The sequence below is a fragment of the Manacus vitellinus genome, unplaced genomic scaffold (genome assembly GCF_001715985.3).
Source record: "Manacus vitellinus isolate BGI_N305 unplaced genomic scaffold, ASM171598v3 scaffold_16_pilon, whole genome shotgun sequence".
NCBI classification, from domain to species: Eukaryota; Metazoa; Chordata; class Aves; order Passeriformes; family Pipridae; genus Manacus; species Manacus vitellinus.
The window spans coordinates 2,942,062-2,963,517 of record NW_021939189.1 but is presented as its reverse complement, the minus strand read 5'-3'; the positions used below and the strand labels follow the sequence as shown (position 1 = coordinate 2,963,517).

Genomic DNA, 21,456 nt, shown 5'->3' with positions numbered 1-21,456 from the left:
GAGAGTTGTCATCCCTTACGCCATCCCCAGATACTTGAAGTTTTAGGGGTAGTTTTTGAAGGTTAATTTTTTTTAATTAGGCGGAGCTAGAGGCGGGCGGCGGCGGGTCCTCCGGGCCGCCAGGCGGCGCTGCGGCGCCGGGCTGAGGGGGCGCTGAGGCGGCGTTATGGCGGCGCGCTGAGCGCTGAGGGGATCATGGCGCAGCCCCCGCCGTTTCCCGCCCGCTCCCGCCGCCTTTCCGCGCCTTTCCCCGCCGCCCTCCCGGCCCCCTGCCCGCCCCGCGCCCTTCCCTTGGGCCGCGGCGCGCCCTCGCCCTTCCTCCTGCCGCCGCCCGCCGGCCCTGAGTTGAGGCCGGGCGCGCTTGCCCGCCGGGCGGCCCCTACTTGCGGCGGCCCCGCCGCGGTCGGGCCGAGAGGAGGCGGTTCAGGCGCAGCAGGACGAGCTGTGGCTGTCGCAGTTTCCTGCCGCGCGGCGCGCCGCTCCCCCGCTCCGCCGCCGCCGCCCACCGCCGCCAACGCCCAGCAGCGCCCGGGCCTGCGGAAGCGGCGCTGGGGCGGGTGGCCCGGGTGGCCGCACTGTGCCGGGCCCTGCGGCGGAGCGAGGCCGAGGGCGACGGGCCGGGCTGGGCCCGGGGCGCGGAGGAGGAGGCGGCGCTGCGGGAGCTGGGGAGGTCGTGCAGCCCTGCGGAGCCCGGATACCGCGAGGAGCTGCGCAGGAAGCAGAGAGGGCGAGGAGGATTGCAGGAAGCTCGAGGCCAGGCGGCCAAGGAGGAGGCGGCGCGCGGGCCGCCGAGCGGGAGGCCAAGATCGACAGTGGCGCGGCCAAGTGCATGCCAGGAGGTGGAGGAGGAAGAAAACCGGTACGGCCCCGAGCGCCTGGTCCTGCCTCCCCCGGGGGCTCCTGAGTGTCGCTCCGTTTGCAGGGTGGGATGACCAGCCAGTAATGGGGTCGCAGTGGTCTGTGCCTGCCCCACACCCGGCTTAGGGCCCCGCGGGTCAGTGGGTGCCACCGGGGTGCTGCATGACTTCAGCTTTCTTGGAGACATGCCCTTTCCAAGGTCTGCAGCCCTGCTTCTTCCTTGAGAGCCTTGGTGGGCATCTCAGCTTTGCCATGCTCATGTCCTAGCCCTTGACAGTTGAGATTTAAGTTGTTTCTGAACTGCTGGAGGTTTTCCTTTCTGGTCCCAAGTGTCAGCCTGCCCACGCTGCTCACAGCTGCCCTGTGGTGCTCAGCACCATTTCAGTATCCATCAGCCTTGCCTGCTGCTCTCATCCTTCTAAAGCTTGTTGTTTGCAAGCTTTTGGGTCTCACCCAGAAGTAAAATGTCTCCAAAGCAATAAAACCACCTTAAATTAGCCTTCCTGGGAAGTGCTGTAGGCACTTCGGTTGGTTTTTGTGTTGGTTTTTGGCCAAAGAGCTCCCATTCTGCTGGTCTGCTGCTGGGATGGTCCAGAGCAGCTGCTGAGGAAGGGTTTGTGGTCAGATTGTGGCAGGTTAATGGTCTTTAATTGCAGAGCTGTGGAATTGAGGTTGTTTCTGTTCATTGTTAATGTTTTCCCTAAACTTATGTGGTTAAAGGCTATCAGGCTTTATGAGTTCATTAGCTATCCTGGAAGTGTTCAAAAACATGGATGTGGCACTTGAGGACATGGTTTAGTGGTGAGCATGGTGGTGGTGCTGATTTGGCAGTTGGACTCGCTGACCTTAAAGGTCTTTCCCAACCTTAAAGATTCCGTGATCCCATGATTTGGTCCAAATTTATGAGTCCCACAGCACTCTTTTTTGTTTTCTGAAATCTGTGGTGTTTTAGCCTGTTTTTCTTAAAAAGGCAAGGCTGGATGGTTGACTCGTAGCTGTTGCTGAGAAGTAACTGATCTCCAGTGCTTCAATCATCTCTTGGAAAATACCACTTGATTCTTGTCCTCAAGGGATATTTCACACATTATGTCTGTTTTTGTCTCTCACAGGAACGAGAGCTTAAGGCCGCTGCTGACAGTGTCTTGTCTGAAGTACGGAAGAAACAAGCAGACACCAAGAGGATGGTGGATGTCCTGCGTGGGCTGGAAAAGCTTCGGAAACTGAGAAAAGAGGCTGCTGCCAGAAAAGGTGAATTACAAGATTTTCACCCAACTTTTTTTATTGCACACCCAGGAAATAAGATGATGAGGGTGCCCTGTGCTGACTAGCAAGGTGCAGCTTCAAAAAGCCGTGTCTTTGTAGTGGATTTTAGTTACAAGAATAGCTGTAAAATGCTGAATTCACAAGTGGTTGTGTTCCTGTTTTTCCAAGCTTGCTCTCGATAGAACAGTTATTCCGATAAGAATTCCAACTGTTAACAAGGTTAAGCTCATGTTTCTCTGAGATTTTGCCAGCTCTGCTCTCAAGTCTGATAACTAATCCTCTTCTGAATCTGAAAACTTAAAATCACTTCTCTTTCTCTTCAGGTGTTTGTCCACCCCCCTCAGCAGATGAAGCATTTGAAACTCAGGTGGAGAGTCTGAAAACGTTGCTCAAAACTCGCACAGAGCTGTATGAGGCTGAGGAGAGAGCATTAAGGGTTATGCTAGAAGGAGAACAGGAGGAGGAAAGAAAGAGGGAAATGGAAAAGAAACAGAAGAAGGAAAGGGAAAAACTACTACAGCAGAAACTGGAAATGGATTCCAAGCTGTTTGGGGATCCAGGTAAATTCTACGTGCCATACTTAGCAGTGTTTTTCCACACCACACCCGCATCTCACAGACACTGAGGTTTGAAATGTAGGCACAGAACTAGTTGAGAAAGAAATCATCCACTGGAGTAATTTATGGTCTGAGAAGAAGGTGGAATAAACATAGTGTGCTCTTAACACCTGTGGTGTAAGAGGAACAGCTCAGCTGATCAGTGTAGACTGCAGCACATCTCAAGCTGATTTCATACTATTTTGCAAGAGGGGGTTGTAGATTAAGCTGAATAGAGGCTAAATAGAATAGATTGAAGACTTTCAGCACCCAACAGATGCTTTAGTCTGGTGATTTGGTGCGACTCAGGTAATCTGTATAGATTCAGTGTCCATTTGTTCCCTTTCTTTAGAAGATAGAGGCAGGAAAAGTTTTGATAGTCTTGGCTTTCCTCTGACAGCTCTGGTACAGACCAGGAGACGAGTAACATGTAACTAGTCCCTAATATATTACATAGGGACCTGATTTCAAGTTACAGCTGGGCACTAGCAAATGACTTAGCAAATTTGGGGCTTCTAAGACTCACTAGAATCAAAGGTTTTTCTGGATTATTGAACAATTTCTGTTTCTGTGTTTTTACAGCTGAATTCCCACTCGCCCATCTGTTGCAGCCCTTCAGAGACTACTACTTACAAGCTGAGCATTCTGTAGCAGCTCTTATCCAGATCAGGTAAAAATCTTTATTTTTTTGTCAAAGATGACAAATACTGTTTGTTGAGATTGTAAAATCAGCATCCCTTTTGGTTTGTCAACTTCCAAATTTGGTTATGCAATAGTTTGTACTGGTTTTTTTCAAGCTTTTTGCTTGAGTCATATCCAACAGATGCCCATGTGAGACAGAGTGCACTTCATGCATAACTATTGCATTTAACAGCAGTACAGTTGATTTTTACGTTTGTCTTTTGACAGACAAGTTTCAGAGTACAATTTATAGTGGTTTGTGTATCGATCAGTGTGGAAAAACACTTCTGTGGGTATATTATAAATCTTACCAGCTGTCCTCTCAACACTCTCTGTTAAAGGCATGAATGGGATCAGTACTTGGTGCCAGCTGACCACCCCGAAGGAAGCTGCATCCCTCCAGGATGGGTTCTCCCCAGTCTCCCCACCAATGACACTTGGGCCACTGCTGTCAGATGATTTAGTAATAAATTGTGTTAACGTTGGAGGATTGTTTCATTAAAATTACATGTGTTAAATATGAGAGGGCCCGAAGAGGAAGTCTCATCCTCTCTTTCAGCAGCCAGGTACTGGAAAGTCTTTACTGGAATGTCTTGAAGAAAAGTTTTAAGAACTGTTTTTGCTGTCTGACTGTGCAGGGAGATATCTGAGCAAGCCCAGAGCTGCCAGGGCTCTCGTGGTGTGGAATTACAGTCCCGCTGTGAGTTTTTGTTAAATCTGAGTCTTAATAAAGGAACATTGCTGACAGTGGTATTTGTGCCAGTATTAACATCCTATTTTTAGTGGCTTTTATCTTTATAGAAGATGATGAAATCTCCAGAAATAAAGAAATACTAAAATATATATCTACCCCATTAGTAAACATATTATTCTTCTTAAATGAAGCATGTCAAGTATCACTGTCAAAATAGTTCCTGTATTTTTGGGTGTAGAAACAACTCTATTACAAGTTTGAAGTACAAACAAGACAAGGTTTTTCAAGGTTGATTAAAGCAGCTGTTGACATTTTACTTTTGTGGACTAAAACTGGTACCACAACATGGAAAAAATTCCCAGCTGTGGTGAAATAGGTCAGACAGCCATGTGAATAGACACAAATTTGATGAATAAGCCTGCTGGAAAAAAACCCAATAAAATCTGAAGTCTGTCCTACTGTAATTGTTTTGCCTATATAGCTATTTTTGTATAAGGACACATCATGTCTGTAATATTTGATTACAAAACACAGCTCTATTTTGTAAGTTGTTTTTTTTGTACAGAATAAATAGAGAAAAATGGATATTTTTTTTTTCCATTTGAAGCACTTTTACAACGAGGGAGAGATTTGTTTGAATACTTGGCATCAAATACGACTCCAACATGGAGAGAATTGCTGGGAAAAGGTTTGTGTGAAGGAACTTCTCCCTCCTGCAAGGTGACAGAGGCATCTGATGTCAAAGCCGTCCGTGTTCTGGACAGTTTGCTTGTGACAGTGATGGGCCATATGGATTTGGGGCTTTGCTGGGCTATGCAGATGGTCGTGGCACCTTTCCAGAGCTGCAGACCTGATTCTTGCTTAGCCCCAGTGTGTGGGAATCGAGTTAATCTCTCCAGTGCTTTTCCCCTTGGCGTCACAACAGCGCGTCATCCATGGAGGAGGCGACGTCATGGCCTAAATTCCACACCTGGGCCTTATGTGATATGTTAATAGTTTATTGGCTGAAGCTTTGCACTGGTTTCTGTTAGTAAGAGCACACAACCTAGTAGTTTTTAACAGAATTACTGTGAGTGCAGAAGTTTGCAGTTCTTGCTCACCTGCAGCACCCCAAAATACAGATTACCAGGAAGTCCTTTGGAGGTGGAGTTCTGATTTCCTCCTCCATACATCCCCCTGTCACTTCCAGCATCTCGGTACTCCAGACCCAAGGCTGAGTCAGATCCTGGGGAGTCTTCCCTGATGAAAATGCACAAGTTCAAAAATAAAAACAATTGCATGAAAACAATACAACTCCAACACTTCCAGTTCAGGAAGCTTAGTGACCGGAGGATGCTCTGCTTAAACAATTAGGCTCCTTATCCCGTCAGTGCGTCTGAGGGACAAGCCAACCACTTAAGCTACGATTATCTTAAAACTGTCCAAGTCAGCTGCTTGTCTGACACTGCAGGAATTTAAAGAGCTGAGCAGTAGATAAGCAGGCAGTGGAGCAGCAGCCCTGTTCTCCCTGCCCTGCGAGGAGAGCTCCATGAGTTCGTCTGACGGTAAGGATAACTTCATCTTATTAATAAACACAGGGGTTGAAAATGCCAGGGGGTGATCTACCTTTAGGTATATTTCCATCCCTCAAACTTACTGTGGTTTGCTTTTTGTATTTGTTCTTGTCTAGCAATGTATGCATTAAAATATTTTATATCTTTAGTGGGGAAGATAGAGAGGAATGTTTAAAATCTCAACTCATAAAATATGTGGAGACAGAGTATTCTTAAAAATTGTTGTCTTCATGTTGAAGAGTCAGATTTGTCTGAGTATGGTATTTCCTACTGTCTTTAAGTTTTAAAAAATTACTATAGTCCAGAAGAAGACAGGGGTTGCCTGTGTGTTTCCAAGACTCCTTTGCATCCTATTCCTCCGCTGGTCCCGCTGCAGTTCAGGTTTCTCATGTTAAGGCCCATCCTCTTCCTGATGTGAGCTGATTCATGCACTGGCCAGTGTCTGTGATGTGAAAGTGGGCAGGGCTGGTGTGGGGTACAAGCTCAGAGACCTTCTAGGAGTTGCCTTCTGGTGTGAGTTGGTGTTTAGGACTGACCATCTTTTATTCTTGTCTAGTAGCGGTTTTCTTGTCATCACACCCACCCCAAAGGACTTCTTGTTTTCTAAACTGGGAATTAACACTTGTGGGTGCCTTTCTTAGAGAACAGTATTTATGCAGTGAAATACAGCAGGTACCATCTTCATATTTTCTTCATCCTCATACCTGAAAGTGGCATTTGAACCCAAGTGAAGCCATTCTGGGTGACAGATGTCGAGACACAACTTTCCTTTGCACCGTGTACACAGGGATTTTGGGAAGAGTCAGTTTACAGCATAAGCTGCAGAGAGGGTCTGTCACCCTTGCACACAGGGGCCGTGCTCGGAGCTGCAGAAAGCTGGGGAAGGTGGTTTTGCCTGCAGGTCTTTTCATGTGTTGTCTTTGTCCGCGCTGACGTGGATTGTCCCTTAGGCTGAACCCTCTTAGGCTGGAGCAGATGGTCTGGCTCCGTGAGGGCTCCCCACACGTTGCCTGTGTCGTGTGTTAGTGGCAGGACATGTGCAGGAGCACAAAGCTCGTTAGGGGCTCTGCTTGGGCAGAGGTATTAAAGGCTCCTGGCGTAAGCAGGCAAGAGACAACCCTGTTGTCATTCTGATAATGACCAGCTGAGTTGCACTGAGTGATTGTGTGTGTCACTCATGTCTGTTTGTGGTCTGGAAACAATTTGTTAGTCCTCTGCCAACATAAGAAACTACTTTGAATCCCATTTCCCCTTATAGACTCTTATTTTTGCATTAAACATGTGGTTTTTTCATCCTTGTATACATTCATCTAAATATTTCCTTTTTGTGGAGTGTTTATCCTCGTTGTCAAAAAAGCTGTTTTAAAAGGAAAAAAGGACTGTGAGAAGCACTTAGGGATGTCACACACATATTTACAGTGTGTCCTGAGGATGGGATGTCACACAAGTATTTACTGTGTGTCCTGAGGATGACTGCTGAGGACTTTGGGATGAGCAGGCACAGGCTGTGGGTGCCAGGACTCGTGGGGAGATGAGCCACCAACTCTTAGCAGTTGATAATCTGTAAAAGAAATAATTTTGCAGGCTGTCATCACTGGGAAGCTCGAGGCTTCATGCAGCAAGTAGAGGCTTTTTACTAAATTGAGACATCTGTAGAGAGCTGATGGTTACAGTATTGCAGTAATATTTTCCGTGCCACCATTCCCAATTCATCAGAAATTTTTGTCTCCCCTGCAGTCCTGCTCTAAAACCATCACCACACTTAAAATGAGTAGATGGTTCCTAAAAGCTAATCTGGCCTTAAAATGGCTTGTTTGACATCCCCCTAACTGTTAAGTTTGCCTCATGCACCAGCCTCCTGGCCTGGCTTCTGCTAAGCTGCTGTGGTGCCAGAGAGGATGTCCTCACTGCAGCTCCCTCCTCCCTCAGGATGCTCCCTGTGATGGCTTAGCAGCACATGGCTGTGTGCATGAGCTCTGTCACCACAGGTTACACAGGGAGAGGAGACCTGCAAGGTGTTCTCCTTGGCTGTGGTTTCTCCCTCTGTAACTGGAAAAAGTGCTCAGTGTGTCCCCAGCTCAGAGAAGGGATCATGCAAAGGGCAGCACAGGGAGGGAGAGGCAGGAGGGATGGGAAACAGCAGGGCATGCATGGAGGTGGAAGTGAAGAAAAATGCTCAGGATCTCTGCCAAAGAAAGCTGTAAGCTTGGTCAGGTCCTGCTGGCTCAAGCTGAGAATAGCAAAGGTTAGTTCAGACAAATCTTCCCAGTGTCAATAAATAAGATTTTGCCCATCTGGGCAATGCACACAGTGGTTTTTACTTGGCTGGCTCTTGAAAAAGCTCATCTTCCTCTCCTTCCACCCAAGTTAAGAGGTGCAAGTCCCGCCTTTTACAGTTCTGTTTCCTCCCTTCCTCCAGCAGCAAGAAATCAGGCAGGAGTGATGAGCTACCTGGATGAAGTTCCCTTCAGGATGGCCCTGAGCCTCGACGGGGACTCAGGGGGAGAAATCCCCTTAATCACCACCCCGGACATCGAGGTCCCCGACTGCACCGACATCCTCATGAGCACCATGGTGAGTCCACACCCAGATCACTGCTGGGGGATGCTCAGAGGGATGTCAGTGGTGCTTTCCTTTTCTTAGGAGAGAAGGGGCACATCCTAGTTGATCTCCTCTTACTCGACTGGTTTGCAGCAGTATTGGGAGGAGAGGATGATTTGTGATATGTGGAACTGAGGAAGGAGTTGTTTTGGGGTTATCTTTTAAAAATCCTGTCCAAGCAGGAGGCTTGGGTCTTTCTGGCATAGGAGGACAAACTTCTGCTCTGGGGTTGTTTTCTACTTTGGAATTATCACTGTCTCATTTATTAATAATATTTATTAAATATCAATAATTTTAACAGATATAAGCAGGCAACATTACCTGTACTGACAGCATATGCAAAATTTATATATGTATGTAAGTTTTTATATATATACACATATTTATACATGTATATAAATTTTTATATATATATGTATATAAAGTATCCCGTGTTTCTCCCTAGTTGGGATGCATTGATGCTCCCCGCCAAGGCCAAGCAAGATTGTGCTGCTGCTTCAGGCTGATCCTTCTGGAGGGACGTGGGGGTGTTTTCCTTAGGGAGGCTGTTTTGGGTCCACAGATGACCCAAGTGGCAGGAGCAGTAAAAACAGCATTCCTGGGCTGTGAATGTACTTGCCTGCCTGTCCGGAGGAGACCTTGTTTGGAGAGCTCTGGGACGGGCAAGGCTTGTTTGTTCCAGGAAAATCCTCAGATTTCAGTCACAAACAAGCTTATATTTTAAGACAGACTATGTGGAAATGACAACTCTGTTTGGGGACCAGCCGAGCCCCTGGCGCCACAAGAGACTCCCATGGCTGGTCCTGCTGCTGCCTGAGGTGGCATCACCCTCCCTGGTGGCTCCAGAGCCCCTGTGCCTGAAGTGCCACTAATGAGAGCCACAAACAAACTTTGCCACCACCCTGGGGGCAGCCTGTGGCTGGATGCAGTGCCTCTCTGCAGCTGCCTAAAATTGGGATGCCCACATCCCCTGTCTGCACCCTCCCACCTTCCACAGCAGTCAAAGTGACACAAAACCACCTCTAAGTATAAAACACTTCTCAAAAGAATTGTAGGTACAACTCACAATAGTAATAACTTTATACAGGGACTTTTTTCAAGTGTAAATTTGGGGATTTCCTATAGGGATGAGGCTGGCACAGCCCAATCCTACAGCCAGCCCTGATCAGGGAAGTAGGATCTGATATGGGAAGGCTGCAGCCCTTAAGCTGCCTTGCAAAGTGAGTGGTTTGCTCGGTGCCAGGTGGTCTGGTTTCAGGTGTCCTCACCAGCTGCCTCTCGCTCTTCCACAGCACGACTTCTCCCTGGAAAGGAAAGTGCTTTACTGGGTCGAGGTGGCCTCTCAGCAGCAAACCTGCCGGCACCGGGTCACCTCCGAGGTCGTCCCCACGGCCCCGCCGTGCTGGCTGCTGCTGGTGGCCCCCGCCGACAGCTACGGGGGCCGGGCGCGGGACGCGGCGGTGCGGCGATCCATCAGCATGAGCGCCGCCGACACCTCCTACGGGCACGCCAGGGGCAGGGCGGGCCTGTCCGACACTGAGAGTGAGACCTGGCACTCGGAGGAGGGCGACTACTCGGACGATGAGTACTCCTCGACCTCCCTGGAGGAGAATGACAAGGATGAAAAGCTCCTCTCCAGGAGGAGAAGCTCTGGGAGAAGCGTGGCTTCACGTCTCAGCTTTTACCAGACTCGACCAAAGACATCGCCTGGCTTGCTGGAGCCCTCACCAGAGAACAATGTCCACAGCCCAGCCAGCCCGGACCCCAGCAAGCAGAGAAGATCCATGGTGATATTTAACAACATGAAGAATGAGCTGGAGGCAGCCAGGAGGAAGCTGGCTGCTCTGGTGCATCCTTTGAACAGAGCTGCCACGGGGGGCAGGGGCATCCCGGTGCCACGGCTGCTCCCACAGTGTCCCGGCGCCAACCGTGGTGTCAAGTACGGGCCAGCCCAGGACGTGTCCCAGCTGGGGACCTTGGTGCCAACTCCTCCAGCCACACCTGCACCAATCCCACCCATCAAGCGGCACAAACCCACAGTGCCGGTGAGCTGCTGCCTTTGCTTGGTGCTGAGAGAGGAGGGAGGTGGAGGGCGTTGAATTGGTCTCATTTGGGCAGCAAAATGGATTCAAAATGAGACTTCAGGAACACTGGACCCATGAGAAATTACTGATGAGTTTTCATAAGAAGTGAAGGCAGGGTTTCTTTTTTCCTCTGAGGTTGTGCATGTTTACTTGCTCTGTCCTAGTCAAAACACCCCTGTTTTTCCCAAGAAGCAAGATCTTATTTGATTATCAATTGAAACACTAAAAAAAAAAAAAGAGTGAAATAACAGGGGTTTTCCCCTCTTTTCTCTCTATGACCCCCCTCTTACAGATATAGGTGGGGTTTATAGGGAAATACTCCTTTACAGCCATCATATCTTTTCTAGGAAACTTTGGACTTCATAGTCCTACTAAAAATACAAATCATTGGTGAAAGAGGGATGTGACAAGATGGAGTAAATATCACTCTGTCACCTTGAATCTGAATTGCACCATGTTTTTTAAGAAATCACATCTCATCCAGCTACTTGAGAGATTTTAGGAGATGAATTACTGAAAAGCTACAATTAAAACCATTGGACACATGAATGACCAGGTTATTTATAGGCAGTTGTACTAGACATGGGGTAATTAAGGAAAGATTAAATGCCTGTGTGTATTTGTACATCACCCAGCCTGAGCACTCTTTGATCTGATCTGTATCTATAGCTGAGCCTGGATTTAATTAAATCCAGTCTCCTTTGATGCCCATTGGATGTTTCATGTATAGGAATTTTCCTCTTCTGGAGACAGCAAGGTAACTGCCAGTGTTCAAAAGCGTTGCTTCAGCCTGGGTGTTTGACATCATCCCATGAACTGGAGCAATAAGACTCTCTTCTGTTTTTTCCTTGCAGTCCCTCAGCCCCTACACCTGCCTCCCCCCTGCCTGCACGCCTGGGAGACCCCTCAGCTCCCTCAGATCCCAGCCGGATTCCTCGGCTGACCTGCTCTCCGCTCTGAGCCAAGAGGAGCGAGACCTCATCGAGCCCGTCATAGCCCTGGGCTACCCCACGCACAAAGCCATCCTCACCCTCCAGAAGACGGGAAGGCAAAGCTTAAGTCAGGTTGGTGGAGCTGGTGTGGCACCGCGGGAAACCTTGGGTAAAGGAAAACTTGATTTTCCTGGAGAAAGGAATGGCTGTCTTGTTTGAGGTGGATTTCTGATTGCCTTGGCTCTCCCACTTTGGTGTCAGACCACAGCTGACAGGCTTTTCCATGAGATCACACTTTTGCTGTAATAAAATAGCAATGAGTCGCCCTCAGCTTTTCAGCATGTAATCACGGCTGGTTTCGTTATCTGTTCAATCTGTTGTGTGGAGCTTCATGTCCTTCTGAGGTACAAATTTTGCCCCCATACATGGAAACTTTTTGCATATCATTTTTTCCCGGCTGTTGGATTTGTGTGATGATTACCATGGTTTATCCTGTCAGAGCAGGACTGTACGAATACCGCAAAGATTTGGCTGGGCTCTCTCCAAAACACAACTCCCTGCCTTGCAGCAAGCAGGGAATCCATGCAAGCATTGCAACGGGGTCCCAGAACTTTTTTCCTGAGGAACCCTCTATAATAACCTGGAATTTATTGAAAACAATTAACATACAGACTCTTCCTACCCCTGGTGTCTGAGTACATCCTTGCCTGCAGTGCTGCATCTCCATTCCTGAGGTCTCTGCTTGTGCAGATAGTGGTCCACAGTGGTCCAAGGGGGCCTTGGAGCATCTATGACATGAGGGATGATGCTGAATCTGACTCCCTTGGCCAAGCTTGGAGCTGGACCTGCCCATCCCAGCAGAGGATTTTAGGGCTAAATTACCCAAGTAACTCTTGCAGAAAGAGAAGGGGCTTAATTGAAACTCAGCAAGAGGGATGTCCATGAAGCTGTCATGCCAGGGAGCAGGAGCAGATCCTGGCAGAGGCACGAGCAGGCACAGTGCCAAGCAGCCTGTGCTGGGTGCCAGTCTCCTTCCCATTCCCCTGGGAACTGCCTGTGCTGTGTGGGCCAGCTCCCACCCGCCTGGTCGGTGCACAAAGCTACTCTGTGGCTGAGTCATCCTGCAGCTCCCCTCTCCCTCCTGAGTCACCCCGGCTGGACCAGCCCTCCAGACCTCGCTGGTGTTTCAGGAGAGCCGAGGTGGGAAGGGAAGATTGTGTCCTCAATTCATGGAGGTTTCATGCAGGCAGAGGGAGATGGACAGAGCCCAGCCCACATTCTTTGCACAGAGCCGTGAGAGGGTGTCTTGTGGCTTCAAAATGCAGAAACAGTGCATCTTTTTAAGGATGGAAGTGGGTACAGCCTGCTCCCTTCTGTATAAACACTGGGACTCCCATTCCCTGGGAGAAGAGATTCCTGCACCAAAATACAAGGTCTGCCTTATATCCTGTGCCTGCTTCACCAGCAGATTCCATCTTTCCCATTTATGCCCAATGCAACCAAGATAAAACGTAAAGCCTGACCTTTTGTGCATCTCTTACAAGTACAAAACTACCAAATTAGGCTAAACCTTCCTGCAAAATGTGTTCCAACTGAAGTTAAAAAGAAGAGCTGTAGGTGCTCTTCATTGCTTGCTGTGTCACGCAGGGTTTCAGTGTGTGATGACAACAGCTTCAACTCTGAGGATTGATTGTAGTACCAGATGGTAGACAAAAATTGCTCAACTTCTTTGCAGTGTCAACTCAAAACTAGCAAAGCCCACCTTGATAGAGAAGGCAAGTTTGTGGCCTTAAAGAGGCGATTCCTTCTCAGTTTTGGTGGAAGAACTTTTCTGAAAGGCTCAAGCAGGGTTAGTTGCCCTGACGTGCCAGAGGTTCATCATGTTATGGCCAAGGGCTAAACCAAAAATGCAGCATTGCATTTTGCTCAACGATCATTGATCAATTCAAAATGCATCCTTGATCCATGGAGCCCTCGATGTACCTGTGAGCTGAGACATGACAGAGGCTGCAGCTGCTCAGCACCCATCTCCCCAGGCAGCTGTAGGCACAGGGCAACAGCGTTAAAAAACTTCTTGAGGAGAAAATTATAAAAAACATTGAGTTGACAATGGCATCGATTTCATGCTGGGCTTGACCAGGCTGCCAGGACTGTCTGTGTTGTGCCATGAGTGAGCAGCTATTCCTGCCACAACAGAGCAAGAAAATACAGCAATGAGTTGGGGTTGTCACTGGTCAGGTAATGAGGGAAATAAAATCAGGTTAGGAATGCCAGTGACCAGTGACTGTCTCCTCCCTGAGCTGCTCCTTAAGGCTGACATTTCTAAAAATCCTTACTCTGCTGTTCAGCCAAACTAGATCAGCTCAACATTTGAGGGACTTTTTTGCCTTTTTCATGTGTTTTGTGGTCTTTTACTGAGTCCTTCCCCTTGGCTAGGGCAGTGCTGGGGAGGGTGGAGGTCTATGCACTGGTGGATCTGGGGAAGATATGAATCAGTTTGTCCTTGGATGAAGATGGCACAGCTCTGGGGAGACCCATGGGATGTTTTTATTCCCCCTGCTATTGTATAGCTCATTTATTATTGTCTGTCCCATATGTTTTTGGACAGTGAGTGGTTCTCGCGGTGTTTAAAAGATACTGCTGGGAATTGTGCTGTCAGCACTCCAAGAACAACGAGGAAAGCCAAAAATAACTGTTTACTTTCAGTAATGGCAGCACACGGGTCTCCCCTGGGGTAGGTTTTGCGCTCGGACCCTGGAGCAAACCCAGGGGTGCCTGAACCCCGGAGCATCAAAGGGATGTGGGGTTGGCTGAGGGGGGACATCCCACGGGGACAGGCTCTGCCTCACCCACAGCCTGGAGGCCATTGCTCTGTATCTCAGAGGTTCAGATGTTTGGTTTGCTCCTCATCCTCCCTCTGCCTTGTTCCCATTCCCACCCTGGGAGGGTGAGGGGGACCAAGATGTTGTCATCTCCCACTGGGAATCATGTGGACAGACAGACCACCCTGGCTGAGCATCAGATGGGAACCAGCAATGGTGGGTTGCTCATGTCCTCCCCATGGTGTGTGCCTGGTTGGTGTCAAGGTGGGCTCCTGTTTGCCCTCACTCCCTGTGCCAGCAAGGCTGGATTAACCTGGTTGTCTTCCTCTGCAGTTCCTGAGCTACCTGGGTGCCTGTGACCGGCTGCTGAAGCAGGGCTACGAGGAAGGGCAGGTGGAGGAGGCCATGGAAATGTTCCAGTACTCGGAGAAAAAGGTCAGAGTGGGATGGCAGAACCCAGCCCTTTGTGCTGTGTCCTCCGGGCTCGCTTTTCCAGCAGGCTGTACCCTTCCCTCCACTTCCACTGCCCCTCATGGGGGTCAGACCCACTGCCCTGCCACCAGCAGGACCCCCATAAGGACCCTCTGGGAAAGGACACCTGCTCCATCCCCTTTTCCATCCATCCTCTCACCCTGTTGTGCAGCACGATGCTTGTTCACCTGCTGTGCAGGGAATCCTGTCCCAAGCCCACCAACACCTGCTCTTGCTCCCTCTCTCCCAGCTCTCCTCCAGGGAGAAAAACTGTGGTGACACACTGGGAATTGGTCTCCATCATCAGTCTCTTCCCGGGTAATGAAGAGCCTGGGGAGGTGAAACTGCTTGAAGTCTGGGCTGGCAGTGTTTGCTGGGATGCCAACAACCCATAGGATTGTCGTGTCACTGCTCATTAGGGCAGTGACAGTGGGGGCTGCCCAGGTCTCGGTGTCAGGGAAGGTTTATTTATTGAGGACACAGCTCTAGGTGATGTCATGGCACTGGGGCCCAGCCTGAGCAAGGAGGGAAGCAGGACAAATGAATTCCAGCTTGTGCTCACTGCCTCTCCCTGCCCTCTTTATAATGCAGACAAACACTGCATGGAATTGATACAAACTTTATAAGGAATAAGTGAAGCTGGAGGCTGACTTTATTAAATATTTCTTATTTAAGAAGTTGAAATGCTACCAGGGGTGTGTGTGTCCTCGGGCTGCTGTTGTGGTGCCCTTTGGCGGTGACAAAACCCAGCCAGGGCGTCTGGCTGCTGCCTTGTCCCACAGCACTGCTTCTGCTGCAACCCCACGATGGATCCATCCATGATAACATCATTCCCCTCTCTTCCTTCTTCCTCCAGGCAGCTGAATTCTTGCATCTGTTGGCTCAGTTTAACGATATGGGTTTCCAGCAAAATGAAATCAAAGAAGTTCTTTTGCTCTGTGGGAATCAGAGGGAGAGGGCGCTGGAAGAGCTCGTGATGAAAACCCACTGAGCAGCACCCTGGACCCATCACAGCTTCCCCTCTCCAGACTGCACCAGAAGCACTCAGGTGGTTCTGCTGCTCCATCCCCACCCCTGGAAACAACCCATCACAGACCTTCACAGCTCTTCCTTGGTGTCTCATCTCATTTTATGGACATCCATCATAAGAGTGTTTATCATTCAGGCACCGACTTCATAGGAGGAATATTTGTCTCCTCACCCACACATCCCCACCCTGATCATCTCAGCTGTTCAGATTAGATGAAATAAGATCCAAACCGCCTTCGGCTTAGATTTTTGCAAAACCCAAACCACAGTGTTCTCCCTCCACCTGGGGTGATGGGTGTCATGTTTTCAGCTACAATCAAATGTGGATTCTTAAGAGATTATATAAATCATCAGAAGAAATTGTTTTCCTAAAATCTGAAGGAACATGTGTTGGTCCTGGCTTGGTAAGAGTCTCAGCTGACTTAGTCATGATTGAATATTGTAATTGAAATCCAATTTGATCACATTAGCTTCTCCTTTTAAACCAGAAATGTGATAAAAATACACAATTCCATGAAGGTAAGGAAAGAAAACAGGCTGCCCTTGCTCTGAAATACATGAGGTTGAATGCAAAATGGTGGAGGTAGGAGTTTGTCCTCAGGGAACTTCCTGAAATCAGAACAGAGAGATGGGGAACTGCTCATTGGCCTCATGCTCTGCCCAAATCAGGAAAATTCAGGGGATGTTTCCCTAAACTGTGAAGACAGTGGCTCCAAATGAAGTTAAGCATGAAAGTCAGCATCGGGAACATCTGGATGCTCGGGGGAATTTCTGTATGCAACTGAAGGACAGAGAATGGGATGTGTGTCTTGGTTTGGCACTGGAACAGTGGACAGTGTTTTCACATAAAGTATGTTATTTTCCTGTGAATTAGATACAGATGTAATTTCTTTGAGTAAAGATGCTTGGGGGGTTCTTCTGCAATGTGTTTGTGTCTTTTCCTGTCAGGATGCCAACTGGCACAACCCAGCAGAGAAAATCCTTCGTTAGTTGCATTAGTACCATTTTTCCATTGTATCCTTCCAAATAATCTCTCAGTCTAACATACTACCATTGAGGTAAAACACTGTGTCCCTTCTCCCTGGATCTCCAGGTGGATGCCAAACACCAGCAGGAAGGTACATCTCTCCACGGCTGCCTTCATTCTTGCCTGGATGGACAAGGAAACTTGGCATCCAAGTTTTGGGGGACTTGACCCATTCATTTCCAAGGAAGCTTTTTTCCTGCCCTTCTTTAATGGCATTGAAACAGAAAATGTGGTACCTTGTGTGACCAAGGGAGATATCCCCGAGGAGCTCACAGGCTCCTCCTGAATCTCCCAGCCCTGTTTTTGCTCCAGCTTTCCCTTGGTTATACAAGCTTTTATTTTTGATGTGGCCCTTATAAGGCAAGTCCGTTCTACAGACAGCTTTTCCTTACGTCCTCTCTTGCCAAGATGATGTCACCTTAAAAAAGAAACTTGAAAAAGGTTAAACTGTGATTAGGACGATCGTGTCGCCTGGAACTGTGATCTTTGGCGGAACGAACCCCTGAGGATGGAGAGGGGGAGATAAAGGTGCTGAGCTGGTGCCAGCAGCATGAAACGTTGAGGGCTGAATTCTGGTGGCAGCGTCGTGCCCACAAAGGCTGAGCAGCCTCTCACCCTCCTTAGAGGAGCCTCCTTGACCCTGGCTCATCATTTCTTGCCGAGGTAAGAGCTGTATCTTTTGTGCTCCCTTTGCACCTAAAATTATCTTGTGTTACTCTCTGTATCACGGTCTGGATTGATGGATGCAATAAATGACTCCTCTCTTGGGTTATCCATGCCATACTCAACAGCCTGCCAAGACCTGCACTTTCCCCTAAGTGCTGCACTTAAAATCTTCTGCATTTTGTCTACAAATATCTTTGTAAACCCCTGAACTGTCGAAAAAACAGCGTGTGGAGGTGGGGAGGAGGTTGTATCACTTGGTGTTGGAGTTGGAGGGAAGGGGAGAGCCTGCCAAGTTCAGCAGTCCAGGGTTGGCCACAGGAGCCCAACATAAATATTTTACTAACAGAATTATTTTAACTTTATTTTAATGGAGGTTTAAGCTGTTTGTTCAACCTGAAATGGTTTTAAAGCAGCATGTTTCCATATGCTGCTCTCAGTTAGGAGAAGACAACCTGAAATGTTAATTGGCTTTATCTGGGAGGGGAGCGAGGATTTGACATGATGGGTTCCTGTAACGTCCTCCCAGGGACACCAACACAATTCCTCTTATGCTGCCCATGGTGCAGAGGTGGGGGAGGTCCCTCGGTGACCTCTGCCTCCCCTGTGCCACTGCCAGACCTGCACCTCCAAGGGCTATGGTCCCATCACAGGTGACAGCAGAGTGGTAGCCTGGCCCAGTGGCAGGGAACAAATGAGGACAAGGCACATCCATCTGGCCATGGTTGCAAATTGGGGTTTTCTGGTTTGTTTTGGTTTGTGGTTGCATTGAGTGGGTTTATTCTCAAATGAGGGAACTGTTTTGAAAATGCTGAGAACTTGGCGAGGGTCAGCACGGAGGTATTTGAGGCATCCTGGCTGGTATTCCCTTCAGCTCCATCCCAGCCGGGACAGCACAGCAGCCCAAAGCCTGACCCATGGATGGAAGACCAGCTGACCACAGTCTGGGTTTGCTGCTGCCCTGGTCCCCCAGCACTGCAGTCACAGAGGGGAGCTCTGTGCTCTCCAGCCACCCCCAGAGCTGGTGCTGAGGGTCAGCAACCTTCCACTCTAGGCAGTGGGATCTCATGGGAACAGCTCCTCTGGCTTTGGAGCTCTGCAAGCCTGGCATCACCATGCAATGGTGGTGCTCCCTCCCTTTTTGTACCCTCTGTACTTCCAAGTTTTGCCATGTCCTCAAAAGACCCTGACTTGGTTCAAACAAGCCTCTGACGAGAGCCAGCACTTGCCACCCCTTTGAGTCTTGCTGAGGCTTGGGAGGATGATGGATGGTTCCCAGGTCCCAGAAAACCCTCAGTGCATTAAGCACCAATGCCCAGGAGCTGCTTTTCTTTACCGCCCATCTCCCCTCCTCCTCCCAGGACCCTGCTGTGGCCATGGAGATATCCCAGGGGAGCACAGGGCTGTGTGGGAACCACACTCCCACATACGGCTCTGAAATGGAGCTGCAGCTGAAAAAGCATTCAGGGGCAGGAGTGAGTCCTGACATGGATCTCTGTTAGGAGGTATTATCCTTCAGAAGGAGGGGGGGGGAACCAAACCCAAGAGTAATGAAAATTCTGTAATGAGAAGCTTTTCTATAGGTTTCCTTTTAATTCTGAGATATAATGAATGATTCCCCATCAGGGAAGAGAGGAGGTGGAGTCCTGCACACCCTCAGAGTGTAGTCAGAATAAATAAACCCCCTGTTTGCACCTCTCTGGTACCTGTTCTCTGCAGAAGCCACGAAGCCACGCACACAGTTGGCTCATGAGCCCACGTCTGGCAGGACTTTGCACTCGTGCAGGGCAGGCAGGCACAGCAGCAACTGCCTGCAGTCCCTTCCCCTCTGGCAGGGTCTAGTGTCACCTCCAGGATCCAACATGAGGCATCCCTGGACCTGAGCACAACTCCATGGAGGAGGAGAGGAGCCCAGGGGAGCAGCAAGTGCAGAGCCATGTGCATCCTGACATGGGATGGGGGACCACCTACGTCGCGATGTCATGGTCACGTCTCGGCAGCCGCAGGAGGAAGGTCTGCAGGGAGCCACTGCGCGGGAAACCTGCTCGCTCCTTCTTCTGCTTCCAGGTCTCCTCTTCCACGGAATAGAGGAGTGTCAGCATCTTGTTGACAGTGTAGATGGTGTCCCCCCTGACAACAGCAGTGAACAGGGCTCCCTTGCTGTTCAGGAACTGCCCAGGCAGGGCCGTCCACTGCCGCGACGTCAGGTTGAAGCAGTCGATGACACAGCGCAAGAAGTCGTCGTAGGGGCCGTTGCGCATGACATAGAGGTTGTCACGGTGGGCCACCATGCAGTGCCCGTAGCTCTGGTGCCGCTTGAGCTCGGTGACGGGAAGCCACTCGTCCTGCTGGGTCTCGTACTCGTAGATGACGGTGGTGTCCAGTGGCTGCCACAGGCAAACAAAGATCTGCCCGAGGGCTTGGGCACAGGGCGCCGCCGTGCTGGGCTGCGGCAGGTCGGAGACAAACGTCCAAGTGCTGGAGGCCACATCGTACCTCTCCACGGACTTGAGTGAGATCTTCTCGTACTCCCCCCCAATGGCGTAGAGGAAGCCCTCGTGGCCCACCAGCCTGACGTCGTAGCGCAGCTGGTGAGGGCTGGGGAACTCGCTCCAGGCGTTGGCGTCAGCGTCATAGCAGAAGCTGCTCTCCACCACCTGCTTGTTGGCCCCGTAGACGCCACCCACGATGTAGATCTTATTATCCATGGTTGCCATGCCGGCTAGGAATGTGCTGGCGCTCAGTGGAAGGCAGGAGAGGGTCCTCCACGTGTTGGTCTCCTCGTCCAGGTAGCAGATGGTCCTGGACAGGTCCTCCAAGAACTCGAAGGTGGGTGTGTGGGCTCCCACTGCCACAAAGGTGCTGGGCAGGAGGGCTTCCACATAGGCCAACAGGTCATCAGAGAGGCAGTCCAGGTACTCCTCCAGCTCGGCATAGCTGTCCCTGATATAGAGAGCGGCGCAGTGGAAGAGATCCAGGAGGCCGAATATGGCAGCAGCTTGGTACAGCAGGATGCAGTTGTCGGAGTTGATGGAGTGGATCAGGTACTTGGCCAAGGGTTTTACCTGCAGGAAGGCAGCACACTCCACTGCCTGGAGGGTCTCCTCGCTGCCAAGGATGGGCCTCTCGCCCTCCAGCACCCGCAGCATGGCGAGGAACCCGGCCGCGCTCAGCTCCCCCAGCCCGATCTCCTCCTGCGTGCTCTCCCTCATGCCCGAGCGGAAGAGGGCACGGAAGTACTCACTGCTCTCCACCAGCAGGGTCTTCTCCACACAGAACGACTGCTCCTCCACCCGGATACGCACCCGCTCTGGGGGCCCTGCCCGGGAGCCTTCCTCCTCCGGGGTCATCCTCACCCAGGGGTCAGTGGCTCTTGAGGGTGGGGGAGCAGCCAATGCCCCTCTGTGCCGTGCCCCAGCACAGCCCCCTCCTGCCTCCTCCACCCTTTGATGCCTTTGCTGCGCTGCCCGATGGCCTTGTAACATAAATACCTTGGTCTAAAGATAGCTGAGCTCGTGACCGGGGCCCTTCAAAGGCATCCGCCGGGCTCAGCTGCCCACCCAAACTCAGGCAGGGCTCCAGCATCACCGGCCAGGGCTGGGCACTGCAGAAGTGCCCAGATTATCCCATGGAGTGTGCCCAGCCACTCCTGGGAAACTGGGTTTTGCTCTCCTCACTTTCGGGCATCCTCGTTGCAATGCCCTAAAGAGACGGTTCCCCATCCTAGGGAGGGCAACATATCTGCACAGCTGGGAAGAGCACATTATCACAGTATCCTATTTTATTTTCCCTTAAAAAGTGGAGTTTACGGCCACAGGGAGGTAAACAACATCAGCAAACCTTGCTGTCATCCAGCCTGGCTGTGGGAAAGGGCCTTGCCTGCCACAGGCAGGGAGAGACCTTCCTTTGTGACCCTCCCCAGGCAGGAGGCATCAACAACCCAGGCAACATCCAGCCCAGGCACAAGGAGCCATAAGCCAGGCTGTGCTTCACGTGGGGATCTCATGGTGAGGAAAATGAAGTGCAGTGACCCTTTTTCAGCAAAAAACTACCCTCTGGCCTCAGGGCTCACCTACTCCCTGTGATGCTTGGCTGTGGGCAGAGATAAACCCCTGTGACTGACATAGAGGTTGGCAGTGAAGAAAAGTGTCATTTGTGGCACATTGCTGATTTGTGTGCTAT

General features: G+C 50.1%; 2 protein-coding genes across 3 annotated transcripts; one reads left to right on the top strand and one right to left on the bottom strand.

Moving 5' to 3' along the window:
* Window positions 1-1,966: 1,966 nt before the first annotated feature.
* Window positions 1,967-16,776, top strand: UBAP1L (ubiquitin associated protein 1 like). 2 transcript variants are annotated; one of them, XM_018069626.3, is made up of 9 exons: window positions 1,967-2,106; window positions 2,445-2,681; window positions 3,300-3,387; window positions 3,740-4,780; window positions 8,065-8,219; window positions 9,539-10,291; window positions 11,185-11,394; window positions 14,418-14,519; window positions 15,412-16,776. In XM_018069626.3, the coding sequence occupies exons 5-9, from the start codon at window positions 8,088-8,090 to the stop codon at window positions 15,544-15,546; spliced, it is 1,332 nt and encodes a 443-aa protein (XP_017925115.2). In that variant the 5' UTR covers window positions 1,967-2,106; window positions 2,445-2,681; window positions 3,300-3,387; window positions 3,740-4,780; window positions 8,065-8,087; the 3' UTR covers window positions 15,547-16,776. The 2 variants fall into 2 exon arrangements, with proteins under 2 accessions (XP_017925115.2, XP_017925112.2); XM_018069623.3 differs by having other exon boundaries at window positions 3,740-5,636.
* Window positions 16,777-18,733: 1,957 nt separating this feature from the next.
* KBTBD13 (kelch repeat and BTB domain containing 13) lies at window positions 18,734-20,624 on the bottom strand. Its single transcript, XM_018069545.2, has one exon. The coding sequence runs from the start codon at window positions 20,622-20,624 to the stop codon at window positions 19,242-19,244; it is 1,383 nt and encodes a 460-aa protein (XP_017925034.1). The 3' UTR covers window positions 18,734-19,241.
* Window positions 20,625-21,456: the final 832 nt, after the last annotated feature.